The following is a 27,690-nucleotide window of genomic DNA, read 5'->3' as shown; positions in this document are numbered from 1 at the left end:
TAGCACAGCTAATAAAAGAATTTATTGTAAACATACGTATATTACACAATTATACAGTATAATACAGATAACATGAAGGATTTAAACACTCAGCATTACAAATAGGGGCAATATTTGTAAAGAGATCTTTAACTCTTCAGAAAGCCAGAGAAATATACTGTAACATTTCAACACACCACACCTGTAGCATTCCACAAATACCTGAAGGGATGTGTGAAATTCCACAACCTCTATCTTATCTCCAAGCAATTCCCACAGGAACTTCTCACCAACAATCTTTCTCCCACCACTATTCAAAATGCAAAGAACTCGTTGCAAACATGTCCTACATCTGAAGAACTAAACAAATGTGTCATTTTCTATCTGCTTTTAACAGTTTATTTTTCTTCAGCAAACTTTATATACTAATAATATAGCATCTCCTAGGAGAATAACCTGTGGTTGCTCAGAAATGTAGCAATAGATCTCCACTACAAGAACCCCATTAAGAACAAGAGGTTCTGTACCTGCCTGCTTGAGGGCCAGGTTCAGGACTTTTTCTGAAACTCCATTCCTCACAGAAAAGCAGGACACAGGCAAAGAAGCCACAATTTGCAAACAGATGCCCAAAGATGAGCTCCTGCATCCTCAAAAGCTGCTCTGGGTGTTCTCAGAATCCCAGAAACAAAGCCTGCAAGAGGCAGGGGCTGGAAATGCATGTGTACAGAATCACAGAACAGGCTGAGTTGGAAGGGACCCCAAGGATCCAACTCCTGGCCCTGCACAGGTCACCTCAGTGTCTGAGAGCATTGTCCAAACGCTTCTGGAACTCAGACAGCTGTGGTGCTGTGCCCACTGCCTGGGGAGCCTGTTCAGTACCCAGCCACCCTCTGGGTGAAGAACCTTTTCCTGATATTCAACCCAAACCTCCTCTAACTCAGCTTCATGCCACTCCCGTGGGTCCTGGCCCTAGTGAGTGAGGAGACAGGTACCTGCCCCTCGGGAGGGTGCTGCAGAGCACAGTGAGGTCTCTGCTCAGTCTCCTGGGGCTGAACAGACCAAGTGACCTCAGCCACTCCTCCCACAGCTTCCCCATCCCTGTGGCCCTCCTTTGGGTGCTCTCCAATAGCTGAATGTCTTTTTTATATTGTGGCACTCAAACCTGCACACGGTACTCGAGGTCATTGCAGATCACAGCACGACTGAGTTTGCCCACAAGACTGTTGCCACGGGACCTGCAGGCTGTCGTGATAGTGACAGGGATTCTGAAAATGCCCTTTTCTTTCATGAGTGTACAGGGTCGCCTGAAAGCAGTACAGACCCCAGGGTCACTACAGCCTACAAAGCAGGGGCCTGCAGTTCCCCAGCTACCTGGATTCCTCCCAGCTTCACACTGAGCTGGAACATAATCACTGCTGCTCAACTCCACAACACTGACCTGCGCTGATAAAGTGATGTCAGGGCTAAGCTGTGCCCTTTCCTTTCACAGGCAATCCTGCACTCAGCTCACCCGAGCAAGCCAGGATTAGCTTTTGAATCCAGAGCATCTGTAACGTCCTTCCTAGGGGGCATTTAAGTCCTTCTCTAAATGCTGTTTGGATTTCATCCATTGGTCCCATTTCCTAGATTCAGGGGTCAGGTTCTGCCACTCTTTTATTCAACAGAACTGCAGCTCCCTGTTAGCTGTGATGAACTGAGAGGGGCTTTCCTGCAGACCCTGGGTTTCATTTAAGGTGGAGAAGACAGGTGGCATCCCATCTGAGGTACATAGTGCTTCCTTCAGTTTAACCACTGCATCAAACTTATACTAGTCTCCTTCCAAGTCTGAAACCTCTAACTGAAGCATTTCTCAGTTACCATTGCCTGTGTTCTAGCCCCAAAAAAGCACCAAAAGATAACATTCTGCTCCTACCCCAGGCCAAGAAAGATAACTGTTGGTTGAATGTTTATAAAAGGCTTTGTATTGTCAAAGCACGGCACCAACGAGAGCGAGGCCTCAGTACACCCCTGTGAGGTAGGTATCCCGCTCCCCATGCTCAGAGATGGGGAAACTGAGGCACAGAGTGATTAAATCAAAGGCCATGCAGCAGATCAGAGACCCAGCTGAGATCAGCGCACTGGAGGTTCTGGCTGTTTGGCCCATGCTCCACCCATGACAGCACTGCCAGACAAAACAAGCATGCTGAAAGCATCACAGTCCCACAGGAGTCCCACCAACTTCACAATGGCTTGTTCACACTACCAGCAAGCACCCACGGGGCAGGACAAAGGGGTGCTGGATGTGGGGTGGTCAGGATGTTGTCAACGAAGCTTTCTTCAGCAAGCTGTTGATAGCCAGGCTGCAGACATGTCTCCCTCACCAGTGGTGTTCCTGAGACAGGTAAGTGCTGGGGTTGATAGCAGAACTTCTTCCTGCAGTCAAGCCATCAGAGGATCTCCCCACAGGCAGCAAATCTTTGACTTTTCAATCCCACCAGGCCTCTCCATGTCAAACAGAACTTAGGCCAAAGCAGTGCTGCTCCCACAGCACTTCACGGTGCAGGCTGATACCTGGTGAACATTAAGACTTGTCCAACACTGCTGCTCATCTGCCCTCCAGCACTCTTCAAACCTTCTGGCAGCCTGGGGAGGCACTTGCTGGGCAAGTGAAGCGTTTCAGGCAGCCCAAACTCTGAATATCATCTCTGTTCCTCTCCATTCCCATGCAGGACCAGTGGTCAGTCAAATCTTTCCAAGCCTGATGGTGGTTTGTTCATCTTGCTTGAGGATCTGCCAGTCTACCCTTCCCAAGGTGACTAAGAAAGGTGGCACCTGACACCTCCTCCAGAGAGGCAAGGAATTGGGTTAGGTGACACTTAGCTGAGTAAGCTGCTGACAAACCTTCCCAGCTGTGTTCAGTCACATCCATCACGCTCAGGGCTCAGGCAAGAAGGGCCAGATGTGCTGCTGCCATCAGCCTTCTGCTCCCCCAAATGCACACCTAATCCACCCATCCACTCCAACGGCCCACCTCACACTGCTGCCTCTGCCTTTGCCCACAGTCACAGTGCCAAAGCAAGTGCCCTGCTTGCTGCATGGGGAAACCAACTCGTATGTAGACTGCACTAAAAAAACCCCATCATTTCTCATCTTAAAAACCAGTTCAGTCTCACCAGCAGAGCTGTCTCAGAGGGACCAGGCCTGTGGAGTCTCTCACAGCTAGCAACTCGATGCAAACTGACAATGTTTGTTCAGCCACTGAACATACACTTACCAAGTAAACACTGACATTTAACAACTTGATTTGGAACAGAGCATCATTTTGTTGCATTAAGGTGCATCTTTAATTGGAGGTAACAATCTAGTAGCCCAATGTTATAAATGTAATAGTGTCCTACAGAAATACTGGATTTGTCAGCCCAACTTCAGTCATAAATCCACCTTTCCTGTAGCACCTTCTCTGCTCTATTTCATTGCTCCTCATTTAGTATCTTCATATGTTTGTTTGTGAGGAAGTCAAGAAAGGGAATATTACAGATGGCTTTGTGAATATTCATCACTGTGATCTCTCTTGGAGTCCTGCAGGGAATGCATCAGAGATGCTATTATAACACACAAAAAACCACATGTCCATAAAGCAGCAAGTCAAAAATAACAATCAAAGCAAAAAAAAGGATATAAGAGCAGGTGTTAGAGCAATGCAGGGAAAGCATTAAAATATCACAGCACAAAAAAAAGCCACTCAAATGACTGGGGGGAAATCTCTTGGGCACTGGGACAGGAAAATTAAGTACTAAAGCATGAATTCTTGAACTTCTATAGACTAATTTTTGTGTATGTACTTCTACATATAGCATGTATACATACTTTTTAATATATTAGGTAAATATTTATATACTGCATACAAGTGAATAATTAAACTGAGCGTTTTCTCATAGTATTTGGGTTTTTAAAAATCAATTTAAAAAATTGATTTTAGAAACTCAAATAATGCTGCTGAACAGAAATCAAAATGTGGCCTAATCAATAGATACTAAAAAAATTTCTTTACTGTTGAGGGTGGTGAGGCACTGGACAGGTTGCCCAGAGAAGCTGTGGCTGCCCCATCCCTGCAAGTGTCCAAGGCCAGGCTGGATGGGGCCTGGAGCAACCTGAGATAGTGGAAGGTGTCCCTGCACATGGCAGGGGGTGGAACACAATGATCTTTAAGGTCCTTTCCAATCCAAATAATTTTATGATGCTATAAAAATTACTCAGCATCTGAGGCAGAAAAGTGTGCATCAGTAAAATAGAGATTATTTAGGTTAAGTTCTGGCAGGCCATGGCTAAGCTGTCTACACAGCAGCCTGAGATGGACAAGAGTGAGCAGGTCCTTGCAGTGTGGCTGTGCAGAAACTGCTCATCTGCCTCTGAGGCATGGCAACAGCAGAGAACCCTGCCCTGGTTTTCAATGTTTATGTTCCCATCCCTTCCCACTAGGGAGCCACGGAATGACAAACCCCTCTTAAGGCTTGGTTCTTCTCAGAGCACAGTCCATAAACTCCCTCAGTCTGGTGGTCTGAGGCACACAAAGGCTGACTGAATCCCCAAAGCCATTCCTCCCTCAGTGCTGGCGTGGGCAGTGCCAAAGCAGCCCGTGCTGTACCTGTTGTGAGGAGCTGTCTGGTACGCCACCGCGAGCGCCTGCCGCAGGATATCGCTCATCAGCTGCTCAGTAGCCTGGGACAAGGGACAGCAACAGAGGCACCGTGACAAAAAGAGCAAAGGAACTTGCTAATGCTCAACTATCAGGGTAGAAGCAGCAGAAATTTTGGCTGGCTTCAATCCTCAAATGATCAGCACAGGCAGTTCAAGACACCTGAGTGAGTTTTATTACTTAAGACCTGAGTTTATTGAACAGAATGAGAGCCAGAGGTGCACAGAGCTCAGGCTGCAACTGCCCAGCCTGCTGTCCCTCCAGACCTGCAGAGCTGTACGTGCCCAGCAGGGTGGATCCAGCATTCCAGAGGCTGAACTTCCAAGAGCATTTCAGGACCCCCCCCCTTCACACACCAAGCTGGTTTTGTGCATGGCAGACTGCAGATATTCTCCTGGGAGCCAGTACCTCTCCTGTGGTCACCAGGCTTCTGTCAGAACACCCTCACAGGAACCTCCCAGCCTGGGCAGCCATATGCCCAACACTTGGCTTAACCAAGCTTCAGTCAAAAGCTAATTAAGGCTCTTGGCTTTCTGTGCTGTATTCAAGACCAGAGGAGAGATTTCTGCAACGTTCAGTGAGGAAAGCTGGCATAACTCTACAGTTATAATGGAGCAACCTGATGGCTACAATCTGTGTCTATAAATGGATGTACTGTGGAGTAACAGGGAGACAGCACAGGCATGCACATTAGTGCATGTGCCACCTGGAATCAAATAGATTTTGTAAAACTCATCTTCTGATATGCTGCAGTTTGTATAAACAACCCCAAAAATCATCTTTGGCATGAAATACAGCAGAGTGCTGCTAGAAATAATCTGAATTAGCCTTCAGCCCAAACCTAAGAACTCAGATCCCTGCTGTTCAAATTTTAGAGCAAAACCATTTCTCTGTTTTTCCAGAAGTGATTATGATGGAGAAATGGTTTCTCACACATGGCAGAACTGTTACTCTCCACAAGAATCCAGCAGTCTCCCAGCAGAGACAACCTGGGCAAAGTAACTGAGGAGTATTCAGGAAAATATAGCTAACCTTGTATAAAACAGCCAAGTCTTACACAATCTGAAAGATCCCTCCCAGTTCTGAAGGGAAGGACAAAGCAAAGGGTACTTTCAAAATCACAGAATGAGTCAGTATCTTTGTTGTGGTGAGAATCTGCAAATCACTATTCTGTGTACAAGCCAACAGATGAGTTAGAAAACTGAAAACCCCCACAAAAGTGTATAACCCTCTTTGGGCCGTTCTGTATCTATCTATTCATGCAGAAAGACAGACTTTGATTTGATAAATGAACATTAATAAAGATATTCCATCTTTCTTTCTAATTGCTGAATTAATACAATTACAGACAAGCCCTTCCTGTGAAGTAATTTCTTACCTTTAAAATCATATCTTCTATCACAGATGCATAAACATTCTTTTGTACCTCAGCAGGTTGAAAAGAAATCCCTATCTGTAAAATACAAGAGAGAAAAAAGAATGAGTATATCAAAAAACACAATGCACATTGTACTAGAATTAGATGAGATTAACAGAAAAAAAACCCTATAACAAAGGGTAGTTAAAAGAGAAGTCAGTAGACATACAGAGCTGTCAAGCAGCTTAATTTAAAAAAAATCTGGGTAAAATTAATACAGCCTGTAGAATAGCCTCTAAAAGTCAGGAGAAACAAAAGCATGTTTTAGTTTTTGTTTCAGAAAGTCCACACAAAACCCAGGCTGCACCGGGTATCTGTGAGCTGAGAATGGAAGCTCCATTTTAAAACTGTACACATCTTCAATCCATCTACTCATCATCTTTCTGCACCCAGCTATGGCACTGAAACCACTTCAAACAGTTCTTCTGGCACAGGAGTTCCACATCAAAAGTGTTTCATCCCTCACTTCCATTCTCACTGTGTCCAGGCCTTTGTCACCTCTGAGGCAAGAGACCAGACACTGCAGAACCAAGGTTTTGTGCCTTGGTACAGCAGCTGAGGTGGGGACAAGGATTCTTTCTTTCTCCAAATCTTTCCTGCTGCTGTGGTACAACAAAAAACACTTTCCTACAAGTCAGGCCAGTCTCTTCTCTCTCACCTGCTGCCATGACAGAAAATCTCCCTCTCTCCTGCCCTGAACTGAACAGGAGGAAGGGATCTGGGCAGCAGAGAAATTTGTTGAGTTTTATTACAACCTCTTTCAGGAACTGCTATTACACAGCATTGGTCCAAGCAACAAGTCCACATCTTTTGCATGATGGGTCAGGAAGAATTCAGTGCTAATGCTCCTCATCCCTCATTTATCCTTGCTTTTAGTCTTTCAAGATGATTTTTCTGTACTAAGCCCTGCAAAACAGCTACTCTGAAGTGAGCTCCCAGCTGGCATTCTTCCTTTCCCCTGCCAGAACTGGCAGCTGTGTGCCTTGAGTCAGAAGGTCCAATTTTTCCTGGGCATGTATAAAAATTTTCATTTAAAAGTCCTGAAGCCTATATAGATGAAAGAAATGCAACTAAATAAATGTAAGAGCACAACTAGCTTAACAACAGCTCTAATCAGCTTTATGATTCACTTATTACCTTCTCAGCAGTGTCCCTCACAAACTCTGATGCAGGCAAGGAAGCCATGTAGAACTTCATCTCTTCTTGCTTCTCCTCCTGTTCTTTCTTAATGTTTATTTTTAATGGCTCACTGAAGTTGAGAATATCTACTTCCTCTTCATGTTCTGGCTCTTGTTTCAGAAATTGCTGTAGCTCCTCCAGTTTTCGGCACAGCTCCTCGCCACTGCTGTAAGATGAAGGGCACTCTGAAATAGAAGCAATCAATTAAACACATGATAGGTTATAGAAAGCTGTTTATAAACAGATGCACACTCAAAATATGGTAAGAAATTAAGGTAATTGCAAGTTATTTTTGTAGTGCCTACCAAATATAAAGATGAACAGAAACGCAAACAGTCATTGAGAGCCTTCTAATTATATCCTCATGACACTCATGGTTCTCTCCCACATCTGCTCCTACACCAATCAAGAAGGCTGCATTTCATACAAAACCAGGCTCATGTCAGTCTCTGAACATTCTCACAGAAGCTTTTTAAGCTTTTTGGCAACTGGCAAATCATTCTGATGCTCTTCAACTTGCTTAGAGAAGTGGAGCCTTTACATGTAGGCACCATGCAGTGCTAAATCATCTTTTACATTGTGATGAGCATTATCATGCTTCTTAAGAAAAAAATCAAAGACAGGTTCACAGTGGAATGGCAAAAGGGAACCTCTTCTCTGCATGACTGACACAAGCCAGTCAAATCTTCAGTGCAAAGCAATGCAGTGAACAGATTCTACTCTTCAAAGACAAACACAAATACAGTGATTTAGACATAAATATTATAAGGTGGATGTAGGCTTCCTTTCACCTTCAACAACTGCAATGCAGGGCCAGACTTTACAACATGTCATCAATTCCATACACCTCTGTGAAATACCTCTATGATCACAACAGAAAACCATTCAGCTTTTGGAAAGGCATTATCTAAAGGTGAAACAAGGGAGCTCAACTGTGAAGAATGGATGAAATTAAAAACGTGATTTTAAAACATACTGAAATGAACGGAGGGATCCTAGAGTTATGCCAATGGAATAATGCAGCAGCTGTAACACAAGGCCTGAAGCTTCACACCAGCCAATTCACCTCACTTTTGGAGGTAAATTAACCCCCACTGAGCTCCACAATGCCACTGCCAGCTTTGTTTTTTTTTTGTTCTGTACCTGAATCCATTCACATTGTTTGCATGGTAAGTCTTAACAGAGGCTAAGCATACCCAAGGACAGAAATGTCATTACTCCCTGTGCCTACTTTGTGTATCCACTTATAAAGGATTGTGCAACCAGGATCATCTTTCATGAGATTCATCTACACTGAGCCTCCAAGAGCCCCAAAGCACAATAAAAACCAAGAGAAGCCCCAGAAAAACATCAGGACTGACAGGGACAAGGGACAGCCCCTCTTGTAGGCCTGCCCTTACCACCTCCAAGTTGAGTTATTCCAGAGTGAATTCAGTGAAAATAAGGAAAGCAGGAATATCCTTCTCCAGATGTGCTTGTGCACTGTCAGTTTCTCGGCTGTTTTATGGCCTGGAAAGGCCCGGGGTGGCCTTGGGCAGCCCGTGCTCCAAAGGACGAGAAGAGGCTTCAGGTTTTTTCTCGGTCTCGGTGTTTATTAATTGTTTATCTAAAAGATTTTCTCTTGGCCCGACAGAGGTCTGCACAGCAGCCAGCCATGAGCACACTGAGAGCCCCCGGGGCGGTCACTTATCTATCTTTATACTCAAAATTACGTATACAATATTTATCATTTTTCCCCAATACCTTTTACCCTTATTGACCAGTGCACCTTTAGTAATAACCAATCCCAAAGTGCCAACATCACCACAGAAGATGGAGGCCAAGAAGAAGAAGGACAGAACATGCCCCAATTCCTCCATCTTACTTCTCTAGACCCCCCTGTACAGAAATCCTAAACCCTGTGTCTCACACTCTAATTAACTTATCCCTTCACCATTCACCCAGTGAAATCCTCCCATCCTCATACAGGTGTTGTCTCCCGTGCAGGATCAAAGTCCAGCCACCAGACACTTCTGGCAACATCCCAGGACCTCCGAGCCCCCCAAGGGTGGTCTCGGTCACTCTGCACATCAGTCCTGAGGTGCTGAGATCCCACAGTGCACAGGCATTCCATGAGCAGTGTCTGGCAGAAAGGAGCTCCCTGTGCCTCCTCACTCACCTGGCTCACTGTCTATCTGTGTCAGCACGTCCTCGATGGAGTCCTCGTCGCTGCGCAGGGTCTCGGGGTCAGGGGGAGTGTAGCCATGGCAGCGGCACCACTGCACCACGTGCTTGGTTTTCAGGGGGCTGATACTGTGAAACCTGGGGTGCTTCTCCACGATTTCCTGCAGGATCTTTCTCACTGTCATTGCTCGTTGCCACTGTGACCAACCAAAGAGAAAGCTCATCAAACTGGCTACAACATTTATGGTTAGCTTACAGCCCAGAGCCATAATCCAGCTTGCAAGGCAAACAGGAAAGGAACATGATCTTCTCAGGAGTCAGAGCGACTTCTGACAGGACATTTAAACTTTATCATCCAAAGAAAATCCCAAGATAAGGGACACACATTTACAGAGGCCTAGTCACATCTGTCTTGACTTGAAATATTTCATCTCCCAGGTAACAACAAAGATGGCATGGTGCAAGAATCCACTAGAGCAAAATATGTCCTTAAAACTTGGTTAAACTCTTTGATCTATTAACCTGGCAACAGCAGAGGATCTAATTCAGTGTTAACATCTTCCCTGTAACACTCCATAGCAAGATGGCAAAGTTATGAAGAAAAAGAGGGAAACCACAATACAAAAGGTCCAGGTTAACTGAAATATCTATCTTTGGTGAGCTGACAATCTATTTCAGCACTAGTACTGCTTATATCAGACCCCTCAATTCTTATCCTACAGAAAGCAGACACAATCCCATAAGAAGATAGATAAAGTATGTTGGGGAAAATTCCCTTGACTGTAACATGCCACAGAGGAGAGATGAGGATAAAGTACTACCAGTCTGACAAAATTTATAGCTTTAAAATGCTTCAAAAACCATCTTACTATAAATAAACTGAAAAATGACCTTTAGCATCCTTTCTGCTTGAGAAAGCCTGTGAACAATAAACTGGATCACTGTCTGAACACAAGTCAGTGCACCTTGCAGTAAAGAATGCCACATTTAAAATAACATTTATTCAGAAAACAAATCAGAAAACAACAAGGAAAGTTCCACAATTCAGAAATCCTTCTTTCCTAGTAACTGCTTATGAAACACTGGAGGAGAGAATTACCTCAGCTGCCCTCCTCTTCCCAATGTTCCAGCTGTAATACTGTTCCACTGAACTGGCACAAAAAGAGCTTACATCCTCACCTACAAAAACACAAAATAAAAACCCCATTAAATTTTCAGTAAGGGAAGTAAGATGCATTCTGGGTTTGATGTGATTTATCACAGAGGAGGAGGGAAATGCTTTTCATGCTCACAGGATCAATGACTGCAACCAACTCTTACAAATGCTGTGCTCTCTCCAAGAGGCACTGACACTGATTTCTGAATGCAAAACCAGCCTCCCTCCTGGTCATACACACACAACCTGCAGCTATGGGCTCTTTTAAGCCTCTTTCCCCCCACCAACTCTATTATGTAGACCTGCAAGTCTGCCTTACTACTGCCTTTTCTTTTGGAAAACTGGATTTTTTTCCCAAACAAATCATAACATGAAAATGCAACAACAGTGAGATGATTTCCTGACAAAAGCACAAGAGCTGTATGTGATGAAAGCTTTCCTGTGCCTCTCACTCCTTCTTTCCTGCCTCTGCTTGAGAGGCTCTGCTCTACCCAGAGTGCAGGACCACTCCTTCAAAGTGCATCAGTTACCAGGGAAAGCTGATACATTTTCAGGTATGTACGTGAGTAAGAGGAATGAAATAATAAAGTACCACAAGAGACTAACATGTTTCTCTGCAAATGATTCCCTCATGTTTAAAAAAGAAAGCAAAAACCCCAGTAACAAACACATTTCTGTGTTGAGCTATGTTACTGTACTTGCCAGCTTGATGAAGCTCTAGTTTTAAATTTAAAAAAAGAAAAAAGAAAAACAAATCCATTAAGGATAAACCAGGAAAAAGAAGACCTACTTGCAACTATTATGTGAAGAAATACAATCTATTTCCAATAAAAAAAAAAAAAAACAAACAAAAACAGATGAAAGATTTTAACTGCTAATAATATATTTGATTTTACTGGAAGAACCTAATTCTAAGCATCTTCAGAATAACCCCTGGGGTGAACTCTCTAGGAGAAGGGCTTCATTTCATTTCACTCTTTAATAACTTCTGTGGCTACAGAGTATGCAAGGCATTCTGTTGATACACTGACAATACAGAGCAAAGCCTTTTCATTTACTGCTTACTTTTTTCAGCAATTAAAGGAACCTTCTTCACTATTGCTGTTAAAAGCTGCTGGACGTTCTCCAAATATTCTATGCTGCAAGGGACAAAAAGAATCACAGTGAAGATTGCTGTTGGAAGCAAAAGGTTTCAAAATCACTGCATGGTTTAAAATCTTTAGCCCCAGGGCATCAAAAATAGCAATGTGAGGATAAACTGTTACCCCCAAACCAGAGAAGGTATTTCAAACAGCCCTTCCTCTTGCTGAAGTGCCCACATCTGAAGCTGCATTTGTCAGGCTGAAGAAACTCAAGACAGGCTTGGAGAAAATCCCTGGTTATCTCCCAAGCTGCAAGGTTACTTTGAGGGGTAACTAGTGCAGCTGTCCCCATAGGAAACATGGGAAACTTTGTATTTATGGGACTCGACCTAACCAGCCATAATTACACTGGCAGGAACTGTATTTTCCAATAGTTATAACTAATAATTTTCAGTGTGTAGTGACTGAAGATTCATTCCTCTCTCTTACGCACACTCTCCACCAGGGCAGTGTCTGCAGGGATACACTGAGATAACAAAACTTTACAAAACATTGCAAGGAATATGCAGAGAAAATTCTGCAGTCTGAGTTCTGGTGAAAAAACACTAACAGGTACTTACAAAAGCATCACAAACAAGGCACTGGATTTCACAGCATCCAGTGATCAAACACTCATTATTATTTAATTCTAATTCTGAAGCAAAGCATCCTTCATACTAAGTAATTACACAAGTATAAGAACTTAAGACTTGGGGGTCCAGAAGGTGGACAGCTCTACATATTCCAGATGTCCCTTTTCAGAGCTGCATTTCACTGGGCAGTGTGACCTCACTAAGGACACACAATGGCAAGGGGACTTATACAAGCAGAGGATGATGAAGGGATTTTAGCAGCTTGTGATTTTAACAAAGCCCCAAACAACTGCAAATCTTCAAATAATTTTTTCCCTTTCATGAACCATGCACACAAATCCATTCACAAATAAAACATTGCAATACTGTCTGAAACAAATGCCACCCAACAGGATTAAGTACAGATACAGCAGTGTATGGGACAGATTTTATAATGTATTTCTAGGTCAAAGTAGCACTACTGCACACATCCCTAGAACCATCTCCATTCCCCCAGCACTTCAAAGATCAGAAATCCTTATAGAGAAATGAACAATTACTTGATAACGTAATTCCCAAGTTCAGAGCTCTCTTCTGTTTTAACTGCTGCTTGGCCTTCTTGGGTACCCACAGAACTGCAGTTTTGTCCTGTTGAATCAGGCTCCATCTTAACTTCAAAGAAACAGAACACATTTTAAGACAAAAAGTACAGCCAGCTTGATAAAAGTACCAGACAGCCTTGTGAGACTAAAGGTCTTACATAACATCCCTTCATTTATTGTTTGCATTCTCATTGCTAAGCATGAACAAATCAATCTGACTTTCAGTTTTGCTGAAAGAGACCTACCAGAACATGTTCCCCCCCAAAATCTCCACATGCTCACATCTCACCCTTGTCAGAAAACCTGCATAATTAATTGCTGCTCTTTTGCATATGACTGCCTGATCTAAACCGAACTGCCTGGCCAACCTGCAAACAAAGAGCTGGATAGAAAAATACCAAGTTTTTAACAAGAAGTGACATTTCAAAGTGACAACTTTTTTGAAGACACCACTGATTCTGACATGTGAACTTTCCCATGTCTGGGACAAACTCTGGTGAGACAGAAGCAGTGAGAGATGTGCCAAACCCAAAACATCAGGCAGTCTGGTCAGACAGCTGGGATGGAGAGAGACATGACAGCTGTGCCAGGACTGGACTTCAAGTGTGTCAACTCTGCCCCATGCTTTATTCTGGGAAGGATTGTGTGATTGTCCTTCCCCACTGTGAGCACAGGGACACGTGCTGTCTGCATCTAGTGCTGCTGGAAAGCAACCTCAGTGCACCTGGCTGAGAACAGCAGGAGCTGGGGCTGCACACCTGCTGCTCCATGCAGCTCTGCCAATATGGACTCAAACAAGGAGTGTTTAGGGTACTCCTTGTAGCTTTCTAGAATGTTCTCATTTTTCTCCATACTCATCTCTGCTGTGGGATTTGTTGAGGGGGAAGTCACTGTTAAAGTCCTAGTCCCCAGGTGTCATTTTAATTTGATTCAAACTCTATTAATAATGGAAATAAAGGAACCAGAGTCATGGAGTCTAATAGTCAGGCCACTTGCATAAAGCAGCACCAGCTTTTTTTTACTACTTGTCTTACTAAGAAATCCCTTTTTACCTTTGGCAATGGATGCCGTGGAGGGACTTGGGACAACTGTACTTGCTGCTGTGACTGCTGAAACTGCTGCAACTTTGCTGGCAGAAAGTGACTGCAGCACTGGAGATGAACAGAAAGAAACAAAAGGGGAGGGAGGCAACAAAGAAGAAAAAAATCAAAATTCATACACTTTGACAAATTAACATTTTCAGAAGCAACACACTCCTTTTGCAGCACAAAGTTTAGGGGTGAACTCCTTGCTACAATTTCTTCTATCTCTACTTCCATGGACCATGTATGCCAACAGTGACCAAGTGCTACCCTATGTCAAAGGAGATTTTCAAACACCATCTGTCATCCTCCTCTGCCCTTTACCTTTGTTCATAGGCATGAGTATTGTCTGAACACCTCCAGAAGCTGTGTTTACACCGAGCTGTTTAAGCTGGCTGGGAACTGTCAGAACAGCCTGCTGTGGACTAGACTGATTTGAGTGGATTTTTAGCAACCCTGCAAGAAGAAGGGAAGACAAAATGTTAAATAAAACACACCAGTTAGTTTATCTCCAGCTACTTCTGTTCCTTTCTGCTTGAAGCAGGATGGCATGTAACCTAGCAGTGCCACCCTCTTAACAAGCCACAGTTGGCTGAGCTGTCAGGACGAGTTTGCACTGACGCAAGGATGGCTCAGAGGCCGTGGTGCTGCACAGCAGTGTGCACACTCTTACATGCTGCACAGCACTCTGAGAGTTGTACAGCAAATCTCCTCATTACCTAAGGAATCTTCAGCAAAAGTTGATGTGAGAAACCTTTCAAGTGAAGCAGGCTCAGCAGAGTAAAACACTCCAGTCAAGACCAGCCCTTGTGCTGAAGGCTGTGCTAAGGCAGCGAAGTCCAGCTCTGTTGTTGTCACACAGCTGCTCTCAGGAGGTGACCCAGTGCCACTCACACCTCTGCAGCCCAGCTCAGCAGCATCCACTGCGCTCAGGAGGGCACAACCAACCCTGCTCCAACTATGGGACAAGCCCAAGGCTGCTGTGCAAAGGTGTGACAAAGGACACTCCTGGACTGAGTGTTGTGGTTCTCTGTGCAACATGCACTGAACACACACATAGGGATGGAGAATCAGGCTGGGAAGGACATTAAACTGGAGACTGAACCAAATCCCTGATTTCAGTCAAGGCCAAAGGAACAAGCAGAACATTCTGACATTAACAGCATTATCAATGGCAGCACTCAGTAACTTCAGGAGAAATCAGCCCAACTCAAAGCTGTGCCACAGTCCCACAGGTGAGGAGGGCTCATCACCTGTCTGCCAGCTCTCTCCTCCACAAGATGGCATCTCCTTGTGAGATACCCCAAGGCACCACAGCCAGCACTCTAACACTGTGCTTTGGGCCTACATCCATCCTTTCTACTGGTAAACTGGCTATTTTCCATGTAATTGTATTCAATCTGTAGCTAAGTTTTCTTCAGACTGTGGACATTTAACAGGCTTCTATTTTAAAACATTGACAACAATAAACTTCCTAATTTCACCATGACACTTTTAAAACTATGATTTGTGTTGACATTATTATTAGTAGTAGTAGTAGTAGTGAAACACAGCTGCCTTCCAAGTACTAAACATGCAAGTTCTGGTGAAGATGTCTTGGATTTTTCTTGGTTTTTAAGGATGCCCAGCACTGGTCTGTTGGCCTTTCACCTCCAGGCAAGAAGGTTCACCCAGGGCTACCCATTCCTTTGGGTGGGACACACTGATGTGGCAGGGTAGGACAGCAAGGCTGTTAAAAAGGGACCTTTTCAACAAACACTACCAGCCTGGTGGGTGGGAGACACTGCTCGATACAAATCAAGGGCAAGTCTGAAATCCTTCTCAAAAAGTTGCCTTTAAAAACACAAATGTTCAGAATTTGAACAGTTCTGAGATTTCCTTTGTTATTACATTGAAATAACTGTTTTATATCCACTGCTCCTTCTGAGATTCTTGAAGAAGGAGTTTTACACAATGAAGTCAATGCCTTGGGTTAGAAAAAAACCCCCAAAACAAAATCTAGACAGCATTCTCGCATGTGAATGGGAGTTTTAATCTGGAAGCTATTTAGTTTGGCTTATTTCCTCCAAAAACCCACCTGGCTGCTTTCCTTGCTAAGAGAAAAATACTGAATTGCTTCCTGCAGGACTCTGTCAGTCTATGCTGTTTATTTTCAAGCTCTGGGTAAAATATACCCATGAGAAAAGAGAAGTTTAAAGTCTGAGTAGAGAGGACACAGGAAGAGCTGCTTCAAAAAGACACTGTCAGATGAGCTCAGTGTCACTTATTTTCTCTTTTCTGTATTTTTACTCTGATTTCATTTCATAAGAAACCACTTCAAGTGAACAGAACACGCCAGCAGGTAAATTAATCTAAACAAAAATTTCCAATTTTAACTCATATCTCTCAGACCTGCCCTCCCTGACATGCAAGGTGATGGAAATACAATAAAACTAAATAAGGAGAACTCCCCTCCACACAAGGGCATTCCATTTTTATTACCTCATTTTTATTAACTCGAATGTTCCGGATCCAGCCTCGTTCACTGTACTTAATGAATTTTGACTTCAAAGGCTCCAGCTCCCTCTCATCAACATCTCTCTCCTTTTCAATCCCCAGAGCAGATGCAAAGCCTCAGAGACAAATTCTGCTCATTCTCTGCATACAGTGGAGTTTCACTTTCACAAACTAATCAAGTCTGCAGTACTGCTGCTATGATAGTGACACATTCTGCTCCTGACAGGCAAAATGCATCTTCTAGTGAAAACCTGGCACGAAAACTAAATTCCTCTCCACTACCAAAGGGCAACTTCTGCTGTTATTTGTATCAGATACAGTCAATGCCCAAAAGATGCTGAATTATTAGAGATTTCCTTGGCTAAGCCAAAAGTTATGCTAGTAAGTTGTTTTAGAAAGCACGACTTTCACACACTCACAGATACAAGTGACTAAATTCTTCCATTTACAGTGAAGACATGTACAGAACTCACACCTGGATTCTAACTTTCTCTGGGAAAGGTGTGAAGGGAGTTTAATACCTGATACTGTAGCTTTTCCTGTCACAGGTGTTGCTGCAGTCATCAAGGAAGCAACACTTACAACACTGGAGCTCACAGACTTATTCACTGCTGATGAAGTTGGCTGGCTCTGGCTTACACAGATCTGGTGCTGCTGCCCAGGTGCCTTTGCTGCAGGAGCTCCAGCAGATGATGAACTGGAAGCTGCATTATCTGTTTGCTGCAGAGGCAAATAAGAAGCAGAGAGAAGCAAATAAAAGGCAGTAAGAGGCAGAGAGGGATAGCAAATACCTTTTCATGTCACAGGTGATTCAAAAATAAGCAGAACAAGGCAGTATAAGAGAAGTAGCAAACCCAATTTTTTATCTATCAATTGTTAGGAAGTAAAGAGATTCCAGAGCTCATAGCCAAAAGCCCACAGACAATGATGGCACAGGGAGAATGGTGGCAGCATGGCATCAGCTCTCACAGGCACTTGGGAGGCACAGATCAGGGCTTATAGTAAATAATAATAATAATAATAATAATAATAATAATAATAATAATAATAATAATAATAATAATAATAATAATAATAATAATAATAATAATAATAATAACTAATAAACAGGCTCAGAGTGAACTCCACACTCCACACTGTGCTGCCTCCTCCCCTCTCCATGCAGCTCCCCTCCATGTGGACAGCCTGCATCACCTGGATCCATGGCTGCAGCCACTCACAAGGGCATTCACTTCAGGAGTGCAAACATTCTGTGTGTGTGCCAGAGCAGCTCCTGCCAGGCTGCAGTGCCACAGCTGCCCTGGGAGCAGGGCAGTGCCAGCCCCTGCACCCAGCCAGGGCCAGCAGGCACTGCCAGCCCCAGCAGATCAGGCAGCCAGCCCTGGGCAGCTCCTGTGCCCCCAGCAGCACCCACAGACTGCTCAGAGCCCTGGCACAGGAACAGCAGCCCCAGCAGCAGGCTGAGAGCACCTCCAGGGGAGAAAAGCAGTGCAAGGCCTTCCTGGGGCTGTCATGGCAGGAATGCATTACAGAACACTGCAGAGCTGTGCCTCACCTGGGCCACCCCATTGGAGGGCAGGGCCACGGCAGGAGCAGCAGCTGTGGTGATGACACCTCCTGACACCCTCAGCACAGTGGTGCCAGGTTTGGAGAGCTGGGATGAGGCAGGCACTGATTTTATGGAGCCATCTGATATTTTCACCAGGGATGTCTGTCCAGTGGATGTAGCCTTTGAGAAAGAATGCAGCAGAAGGGAAACAGAATATTAGTTAGAGTTTTAAATGATTTAAAAACCCAAATCAAATCAGAATAACAACAACAAAACGAACAAGACAAATGCTTTTTATATTATCAGAAAATATTTTCAAAATACTTTTGCTGGAACAAAATTATCACCTCAGAAATCAACTGAGTAAGTGTTGACTTTGCAAATATATGTCTACCAATCTTGAATTTTGGAGAATCAATTGCAAGTACCCTTAGGGCATCTGAATTTCATAAAGACTACTTGGTACTTTTTAAAAGAAGGATCTCTGAGAGGCACCAAACCCAAAGATTTCTTAACTACATTTTTGCACCTGACTCTATTCACTTTTCCAATTCCATTTCACAAAGAAGGCCAGAGCCCACTGACAAAGCAGCAACCCCAAGCTCACACAGATTGCAAGCTGACTCCCCCTGAGAAGAGAAAGCTGGAAATGTGTAGTCTGATGAAAGTAGGCCTTTGTGGGCTTTCCTCATCGTGGTACAGCCAGCACCACAACTGTACAAACCCCACATCAAACCAACTATGAAAGGAAATACTCTCAATAATGTGTGGCTGGGGTTCCTGTACTTTATCTGACAAAACTAGTAAGAGAGAAATACATCAGCTGCACATTACCTGTGTAAACAGAGCTGTTTTCTGTCCAGTTATCACTTTTAGGGCTTGTCCTTGTGTGGAAGATGCTCCAACTCCCACACTGCCCTGAACAACTGATGCTGGAGTCAGCTGCTTCCCAGAGCCCTGGGGTGAAGGCTGCCCAACCAGAAAGGTGCCCTGCTCCAGAAAGGAATCAGGGAGGTCAGCACTTTGAAACACAGTTATGAGTCAACAGAAATTCAGGAGTGTCAGATAAAAGCAGGAGTAACAGATAAAAGCTTGTGGCTATAATGTAGCCACAACAACATTTCATCTTCTGAAACAAGGCACTGCTAACTACAGTGGGTGCCCCTGCACTGAGAGCTGGATGCAGCCTTCTTGCTGCAGAACACTTTGTGATGGAAGCAGAGCAGGAGAAAAGTCAAGATCCAGACACCAGAGTCCCTGGACATCACCAAACACCCCTGAAATGCCAATGTGCTTCCACTGAGCTGTGCCACTGACCTGGGGTGTCTGCTTCAGGATGTAGGATGTGTAGGTGAGGTGCTGTGACAAGTTACTGCTTGTGCTTTGGCTTCCACCTCCTCCTCCTCCTCCTCCTCCACTATTTGCAGAAGAACCAGACTGAAGATCTGTAACCAGAGGAGAAGCCTTGACCCTTTGGTAATCAGACAGTGCCAGCTGCTAAAGCATCCCTGTATATACAAGAATTTGAAAAGACTTTGCCAGACATTTGGTGCCACGTGTTTTGCAGTCAAGTAATGTCATTATAGAGTTCAGCTGTGCTGCTGTGATCTCTTACAGCTCAGCCAATGCCACAAACAAGAGGAGCTGTTGGGGAGATAAGGAGGCCTGGTGGACAAGCAAAGCTCATTTCAGGCTGTTTTGAACTTTCTATAAAATGAAAATGCTGTCCAAAAAAAGAACAATCCTTTCATCACTTTTTACAGGTTATGGATGTGCAGCAAAAGCTCTGGAAACACTGAATCTTATTTTAATTTCACTGGCTGTCAATGCAATTTTGTTAACATAATAGCTGATCATGGATACCAAGCAGTGGAAATCTGCAGTGACACTTTGATATTGCTCTGTCTCCAGAAGGAACAGCCAACAGTGACTTTTTGCAATCTCTCATCAGGAAACAAGGGTAAAAAAAATACTCATGGCTCTGTCATAAGCATCACAAGTGTCTGATCTTCCTAATGACCTTATCAAAGTTGGACTGCCCCAGCTGCAGGTATTACCCTGGAGTTCATTCACAGGCCTATTAACCAAAAAACCATTTCTGCATTGAGAGCACAGCATGAAAAGCAGTTTCACTGAGAAAAAAAGCCACTTGTGAGATCTCAGCCCTAAAAAGCATCACATATGAGTTGTTGTGGACAAAGAAACCCTATCCCATTACTGATTTCCACAGCACCAGGATGCTTTCTACCAAAGATGCCCAACATATTAAGTATGCAGTGATTACATTATTTAACTCATTAGATTTCCCTGCAAGACTAACTAGCATTATTTGTGGCTCTCAGTATGGCTCCTTGGGGTATCAGCAGCAGTTTTCCTTTCCCAGAAGGGTTCTTGCTGTTGGTGGTGAGGTACAGCTTGGTGCCTGGTGGTAAGTTTGCCAAGTTTGCCAGGTTGGTGGCTGGTAACTGCAGCGTAGCCATCACTAGAAAGAGAGAATAAAAAGGAATAAACCAGCTGCTTGCAGAAAGTAGTATGCACTGAAATCTGCACAGGATGCAAGTACTCAGTGACATGCAACCAGCCCTCAGTAATCCCTGCTTAGCTGCTCCAAGTGCAGATTAACTCCACCAGCAATGCACAGACACTACTGTTAATAGGTCTGGATAAAACCTTGCTGTGTGCAGTCCCACTTGTGGCTGCAGGCCAGAGCAGCACAGCTGTGGGGTCTGCAGCCCTCCTGGGACCACACAGCAGCTTCCAACAGCCCAGAGCCCCATCCTGGGCTCAGCTACAGCTGCTCTCTGCACATGCACACAGGGGGCTTCTGCCCATGCTCCTGGACCTGTAAGCACTGGGGAAGATGTGGGGATGAAACAGGGACACTTTGGCTCTGTCTGGATTCATGGGAAAAGAACCATAATGCCAGGGCAAAATGTGAGACCTGGCTCTATGAAAGTCTGCAAGGTCTCCTGCACATTCCCCAGAGTACCCACCTGGTCTCCACTTCCAGAACACTGCATGTTTTAAAGCACTTGTGCTCCCTCTTCGCCCTTACAGATAATAAATGAACATTTTCTTTATTATTAATCTCAGCCTGAATTTTCCTACAGAGCTCTCTAGTCACTTCCAGGTTTTTCAATCACACACAGTTATTTGCAGCTGAATACACCATTATATACCATTATACACCATTACAGACCCATCACCAGCCATTAACAAGGTACAAAACCACACTACCTGAGCCTTGAGATGTACTTTTCAGAGTCCCTGTGGAAGAAACTTGTGCCTTGGTTATGGTCTGCACGGGCTGAGCCACAATTGTCCCTCCACCTCCACTGACGATGGCTTTGGCTACACCTTGAGTCACAACCTGCTTGGAGCCAACAGCCTTGGCCACTGAGGAGCTGGACTTGGCCACGAGGATCTGACCCCCACTGATGGCCACTGCTTGTTTCACCGTGGACTGCAGCGTGGAACCAACGGGGACACCAACAACCTGCAACAGACAGGGATGGAGGGATGGATGGCATGGCATGGCATGGGGCCCTGCTGGCCACAGCACCCTGGCAACCTGGCTGGCACAGCACCCCCATCACCTCCAGACATTTCAGGACGTGCCTGGTCACGAACAGAAGCTCTTCACTCAGAACAAAATTAAATGGGCAAGAGGCCAATCCCGAGTAAAACGATAAACTGTTAAACCCAGCCAGGATCTCAGCACACCCACTGAAGATTAAGTTCATTCAAATCACAGGGCAATTCCTTTATTTCTGATTTATAAGCAATGGCTTAATTCCAGCTGAAGATAAAGCTTGCCTTGGTGAATTAAAGAGATGTAGAAATTCTGTTTCAACACATCCATGGGAACAGGTTCCCTGGGAAAACTACAGCCTCAAAGCAGAACCCACAAAGTGCTTCAATTTTATGTGTTAATAGTAACCGCAGTGGAACGTGAGTTTTTGCATACCTGCTCAAACAGGCAAGAAAGGCAGCAAAAAGAACAAGGATGTGTTGCAAATGCAAAAAAAGTATTTACTTATGCAAATGTGAAAGTTCTGTATGTAATCTCTAATGCCTGGCACGTCATTTGACTCTGTCCACAATGGAAAGAGGCAAGAATGGAGACAATTTCTGACACATCTGTCACCCTGTCACTGCACTGTGCCTTCTCAGAAGCTGTGTCACTCCTGGCAAAGCAGGACTGCATTGGCACGACTCCTACAGTAAAATGATCCAGTTGCCACTCAAACAGGACTGCTTTCACCTAATCCTACTCTGCTCAGCCTCCACCTCACTCCCTGTTTGTGCTGTTCTCTTATGCTGCAGGCCTGCACTCGCAGGAAAGAATTCACCTTCTCTTATGGAAAGGCCTGGATGAGTTTCAGCAAGAGCAAAAAGCACCTGCACCCCACTGCTGCAATGGCTGGGACAGAAGTGGGTGAAGTCCCTGTACACAATAAAATGTAACAAACAGTGCCTGCTCAGCCTGCTCCCCTCCCAGGCACTGCAGGGAAGCAGGACAGGAGCCACTGCACCCAGAACCAGCCACGCTTGGCACCTGGAGCGAGGCACCAAGGGCTGCAGGAACACACAGACAGCTGGCAGCACCCCAGAGATGCCCAGGAGCCCTTACCTTGGACTGCACTGTCCCCTCAGTGCTGCTCACCACGGGTTTCTGTGGGGACAGGGCCAGCATGTGGCTGCCCTTGACGGTGACGTACTGCGGCAGCGAGGGCTGCGCCGCGCCCGCCGCCGGCACCGCCGCCTGCTGCGGCAGCTCCCCGGGCTCCTGCTTGATGATCACCTGGGCAGGGACACACAGTCACAGCACAGCAAACACCCTGATGCCTCAGCATTTCAGCTTTTATCATTTCAGATCCTGTACTGCATCGGTGCATCACTCCAAACTCCACACAGAGCTCACATTTTGTCAGACAACACAATCCCTCTGGGCCTGAGATCCGAGGACACCCCACAGCCTCAGGCACCAAAAAGTACAAACAAAAGTGAATTGGGGAAACAAACTGGGGGTAAATGACTTCATTACCTGAAGCTGTAATTGGATGATTAACCCCTGATATGTAAATGGACCAAACTTGTAATTGTCTGAAAAACTGGTGCCCATTGTCCAGCTTGGATGTAGCCCCTGAGAGGCTGTGACTGCCCAAGGTGAACCTGTTTGGGGCCTTCAATAAATCCCCACTTTATTCTCTGGATCTTGTCCAGCCTCTGCTCTAAGGAGCCACCCCAAGGCATCCCCTTCAACCACCGATGATCACTGTGGAGCAGCCTGTGTGCAGGGAAGGGCAGGCACACTCTGAACTCAGACATGGTGCTCACCACCACAGGGACTAACTCAGCTCCAGGTGAGGGCTGCTCCCACATTGCAGTGGGATGATGTGACAAACTGACACAGTAACAAAGCAGTCCCCATTTTAGAGGTGGTCATGGAAATTAGAGAGTCACAGCAACTGCTGGTAATGTTACAAGTACCACTCATCCTGACAAGGGACTTTTTACAAACATAAAAAAACCTGAGTTCTTCAGGCCCTACATTCCACACAGAGCCACGACACCTTAAAGTTTCAAAATTCATGTTCTGAACCTGTTTTTTATTTCTATCCTGGAATGTTACAACCAATAGCTATAGACACTGTAAGTGACTACAGCTCACATACAAACACATTCTCTGTGTGTGTTTTATGTTTCCCTTACATCTATCCTCTAAGGGCAGTGACATAAAAAAGCCTCTTTAGGGCTTTTTATCCCCTTTTAGATTGTTGTAGGTACTGTAACTGGTAAGAAGCATTCTTTCACCTTTTACTTGGATCACCTAACATTGACAGAAAGATTTTATATTCCATGTGGTAGTATTTAAGGAAACACAGCCAGAAGCAGCAACATCTGAGATTCACAAATCACTGTTATATTTTTTTAAGAAGCTCCTGACAGATCTACTGCAGTTTACTTCTACTGCATCCCATTAAAAATAAGCTTTCAAAATACCAGCCTGAACACAACAGTTATTCAAAAAAGAAGCCCAGAAAGGACAGAAGAGGTGATAAAAGGCAAGATCCCAGGTACAGCAGAGCCCCAGGGAAAGAAAAGAAAACAAGAGACATTTTTGAGAGATGCTACAGAGCCCTGAGCAGCAAGACACATCTTCCAGTAAGAGTTTTACAGCACTGAAGTTCCATGGTTTGGGGCACAAAGGGCACTGCTGGGCTGCCTGTCCCAGCACAAAGAAAGAAGGAAGGAAGAATACCTTTGTAAAAGCTCCCAGTCCTCCAGTGACTGACTTGGGGCTTTGCACCTTGGAATGGCTCCCAATGGGACACAGGGGTGGCATGGTGGCAAAAAGAGAATCCTCCTGCTGCAAATGAAAAGACATGGGGCAAAAATCAGTGATATGTCCAATAAAACAAATAAAACAAGTGATTGCTAATAAAGGGCAGCATGGACCATCTGGGCAGGCCAAATTACCTGTGCAAATAGGACATTTCCAAAAATCAGTCAACACTTGAGTAAAAGGAGTCTAGCTTTCTGAATATAAGACACAAGGCAGATTTGAGTTGGCAAGTTACATCTCCAGCAGCAGTAACTGTTTCTTACCATGTCATACACAGGCAAAACTGTTGACTCATGTTCTCTGATCAATTTTTTAAAATAAAAGTATATTTCACTTAAAATGCAAATAGCTGAGGGGCATCCCATCAATGCATACAAACACCTGTTAGGAAGGTGGAATGAAGGTCAAGCCAGACAACATTCCTTGCAAGGACAGAGTCCATGGGCACAAACTGAAATACAGGAAATGATAAGGAAAACCTTGTTGTTGTAGATGGTGACCAAACAGAGTAAGAGGTTGGTCAGAGAGGCTGGGGCCTCTTCAGCCTTGAAGATACTCAAAACCCAACTGGACACATTCCCAAGGGACCTGCTTTATTTGACCCTGCTTTGAACAGGAGTGGTTGATCTCCAGAGGTCTCCGCCAACCTCATTCACTTTGTGATTTTATACACAATCTCTGAGAGAGGAGACAGTGTAAGAAGAAACAAGTTATGGAGGAGAAAATTCTTCTCTCAGAGGAGTTCATGCTCTCCTCTAACTGCAACAATGCAGTGGCACACAACCCTTACAGACAGAACTCACCATTTGGCAGAAACAACAAACATTGAGTAAAAAAACATTTTGTCATCTGCACCTGGCACTTCTGGGTCTGAGGTCAGCAGAGAGATCAAGTGCATTTAAGGGAGAGTTACAATGCAATTGCTCTCTTTTACAATCAGTGTGAACCCCAAAGCCATGGGTTTACAATCACTTGGCCCATCCTTGGATGGATCATGAGCAGAAATCAGGCCCTGCAACTCCTGGCATCCTCTGGTACTGACACACATGGCTGCAAACATCAGTTTTCCACAGGCTGGCTGCCTGCTCTGGTCAGCACACAGCTGCTGGCAAATGCAAGTGTGAGGACAAGGCCAGAGGCACAGTCTGTCCTCTCCACTGCAGCTGCATTTGAGACTGGCTGCAGAAACACAGCCTGAAGTCATTAAAATAAATACAGAAAACGAGCACACAGTGAAGACATGAGAAGTGGTGAGTTATGCACAACCTGTATAATATCTCACTGAACTATCAGGCACACTCTTCTCTTTAAAGAAACCCTAAAATTACAGCTTTTCCACCAACCAGAAGACATAAATCAAATAACATTTCTGTTTACAGAAGTATGACTTCTGTGGGTTTTTAAAAATATCTTCAGTTGCCCTGGAAATACAGAATTCAGCTGTTACTAAAGATGTGTGCCTGCTTTAACTCATTGAAAACTTTTCAGAAAAAACTGTCCCAAATCAGTGAAAAACAAAGAAAAATGAACTATTTTCACATAGTTAAGTGAAATCCATCTAGCACACAGGTTTTTAAAATGTGACTGCCAGCTGCACCCCTGACACTGAAAATGCCCCTCCAAACAAACTGCTTCAGACCAGTCTCCTCCAGCATTCCCCAGCACACACAGGAAACATCTCTGCTCCAAATGTGAAGTGCTTTGCTCCCTGCAGGCTGACTGGCAAAGCCTTCTCCTCTATTAAAGTATCTCCTGCTTTAATATGAGGCTTGGAGACAGGGAGTGCTCCTGCTTGCAGAGCACACCCACCAGCTGCTTGCAGAGCCTGGCTGACGCCACTTCCCTGCCAGAAATATCACCCCTAGCACAAGATGAGGGGAAGATTCCATGTGAGACAGTTCAGCTCTGTACCTTTTGGGCTTTGCACATCAGAAGCATGAACTGTATTTATTGCTGTTTGATTACACATCCAAATGTTACTCCACTGTTTATACAAACATTTTTCTAAATCAAGACAGTTGTAAAACCACTACATGAGTTATTTTCAGGCTGCTTGGAACAGCTGCTATACAAAAATAATGAACAGAGTGAATGTTTTGAGGTAGGCATCTCTGGTTTGATCATGCTCTGTGACTAACAAAGTGAAGAAGATCAAAGGCAGCTACAGAAGAGCTTTTTTTGAAAGATAAAACGTTTGGGGAACTATGCCCTCCATGGATCTCCTTGCAGAGAAGCAGAAGTGCCTTTCACAGGTATGCAGGCAAGCCCAGTTAGAGCAGCATGAAGTGACACAACCATCTTGTATAACCACCATGTTCTCCCTGGCTCCATCTGTTACACAGTAACCCTTCACAGGAAATGACAACCCAAGAACCTGCCTGAAGTGCAGAATTTTTAATGCTAAAAAGTGCAATTTAATAGAAAGCTGGGCTGTAAAAGGGAAGTGCACAGCTAATGAGAACATTACCTTGACAGCTGAGGTGCCAAAGCTGCTGCCATGGGTCTTTGCCACAGGAGATGCAGTTCCATGGGAGGCCTGACAGACACTGCTCAGTTTGCTGGTCGGGCTCCCTGAGAGCAGGAGACAAAGCAGATGCTGGGTGAGGGCTGGGAGCAGGGCCCCTGCACACAGGAAACCTCCTCTAACAAGCACAGGGCATTGCATTTCATCTGCATTCTGCATCAGGTACACCAGCAGGAACCACCGTGGGCACAAACCAGATCCAGCACCGAATTTCCACCTGAGGAACCAGCCCCAGAGAAGGTGCTCTGCACCCACTGCTCTGTGTGCTGCAAGCAGGTGGCCAGGAGCCTTCCTGCCTGGCTGAGGATGTCAGCTATAGCTGCAACCATGAAACCAGCACAGGGGCAAAGTCCTTTGCTGCCCAGGAACCCCTGAACCCACACTAGCCTTGGGCACTGGCATGGAGGAAGGCTTGGAGAGAGAAGGGAAAGAAAGGCCACAAAAGGAGTGAGACAAAGTGAGGAGCAACAAGAGCAAAGGACAGAGTGAGAAAGGTAAAGGAAGAAACAGAAACAAGGGGTAAAGGCACAGAGTCACCCATGGCAGATGCTCTTGCAAGATCATCAGACTGACAGATGTGCCACAGCATCCCCTGGCCCCAGGATGGATGGGGATCCAGTGGTAAACTCACCCTGCATTATCAGAGTGTGCACAAGAGTGCTCTCAGCAGCCCTGTGTGCTGCTCTTGGGCTGCTTTGGCAGCTTTGTTTGTTCAAGAGACACCAAAGCCACGGATTACACACATGAAAGCAAAAATCAGTGTCTCATACAGCTGTACTATAATCTACCCTTGAGTTAGAAATAAATGAGCAGCCATTTCTGAGAG

The 27,690-nt window shown here is 44.8% G+C and overlaps 1 protein-coding gene across 6 annotated transcripts in view; it reads right to left on the bottom strand.

The window, feature by feature from the left end:
* Positions 1-27,690, bottom strand: part of YEATS2 (YEATS domain containing 2) — a 50,433-nt gene continuing 22,743 nt past the window's right edge. For 3 of the 6 annotated variants that reach the window (XM_063166479.1, XM_063166482.1, XM_063166484.1), the window contains 19 exons: positions 26,808-26,911; positions 24,257-24,364; positions 22,625-22,795; positions 21,229-21,487; positions 20,312-20,473; positions 19,309-19,436; positions 18,826-18,981; positions 17,998-18,171; positions 16,964-17,162; positions 14,271-14,402; positions 13,917-14,015; positions 12,823-12,934; positions 11,635-11,708; positions 10,513-10,592; positions 9,409-9,610; positions 7,209-7,435; positions 6,033-6,107; positions 4,604-4,677; positions 1-3,537 (listed from right to left, as the gene is read on the bottom strand). In XM_063166479.1, the coding sequence (XP_063022549.1) occupies positions 3,429-3,537; positions 4,604-4,677; positions 6,033-6,107; positions 7,209-7,435; positions 9,409-9,610; positions 10,513-10,592; positions 11,635-11,708; positions 12,823-12,934; positions 13,917-14,015; positions 14,271-14,402; positions 16,964-17,162; positions 17,998-18,171; positions 18,826-18,981; positions 19,309-19,436; positions 20,312-20,473; positions 21,229-21,487; positions 22,625-22,795; positions 24,257-24,364; positions 26,808-26,911 (2,645 nt within the window). In that variant the 3' untranslated portion in view covers positions 1-3,428. Of the gene's footprint in view, positions 3,538-4,603; positions 4,678-6,032; positions 6,108-7,208; positions 7,436-9,408; positions 9,611-10,512; positions 10,593-11,634; positions 11,709-12,822; positions 12,935-13,916; positions 14,016-14,270; positions 14,403-16,963; positions 17,163-17,997; positions 18,172-18,825; positions 18,982-19,308; positions 19,437-20,311; positions 20,474-21,228; positions 21,488-22,624; positions 22,796-24,256; positions 24,365-26,807; positions 26,912-27,690 lie in introns of those variants that run through there. The other 3 variants (XM_063166481.1, XM_063166483.1, XR_010029141.1) reach the window with 3 other exon arrangements.

Source organism: Melospiza melodia, chromosome 12 (assembly GCF_035770615.1).
Source record: "Melospiza melodia melodia isolate bMelMel2 chromosome 12, bMelMel2.pri, whole genome shotgun sequence".
NCBI classification, from domain to species: domain Eukaryota; kingdom Metazoa; phylum Chordata; class Aves; order Passeriformes; family Passerellidae; genus Melospiza; species Melospiza melodia.
This window is presented reverse-complemented; position numbering and strand designations above follow the sequence as displayed.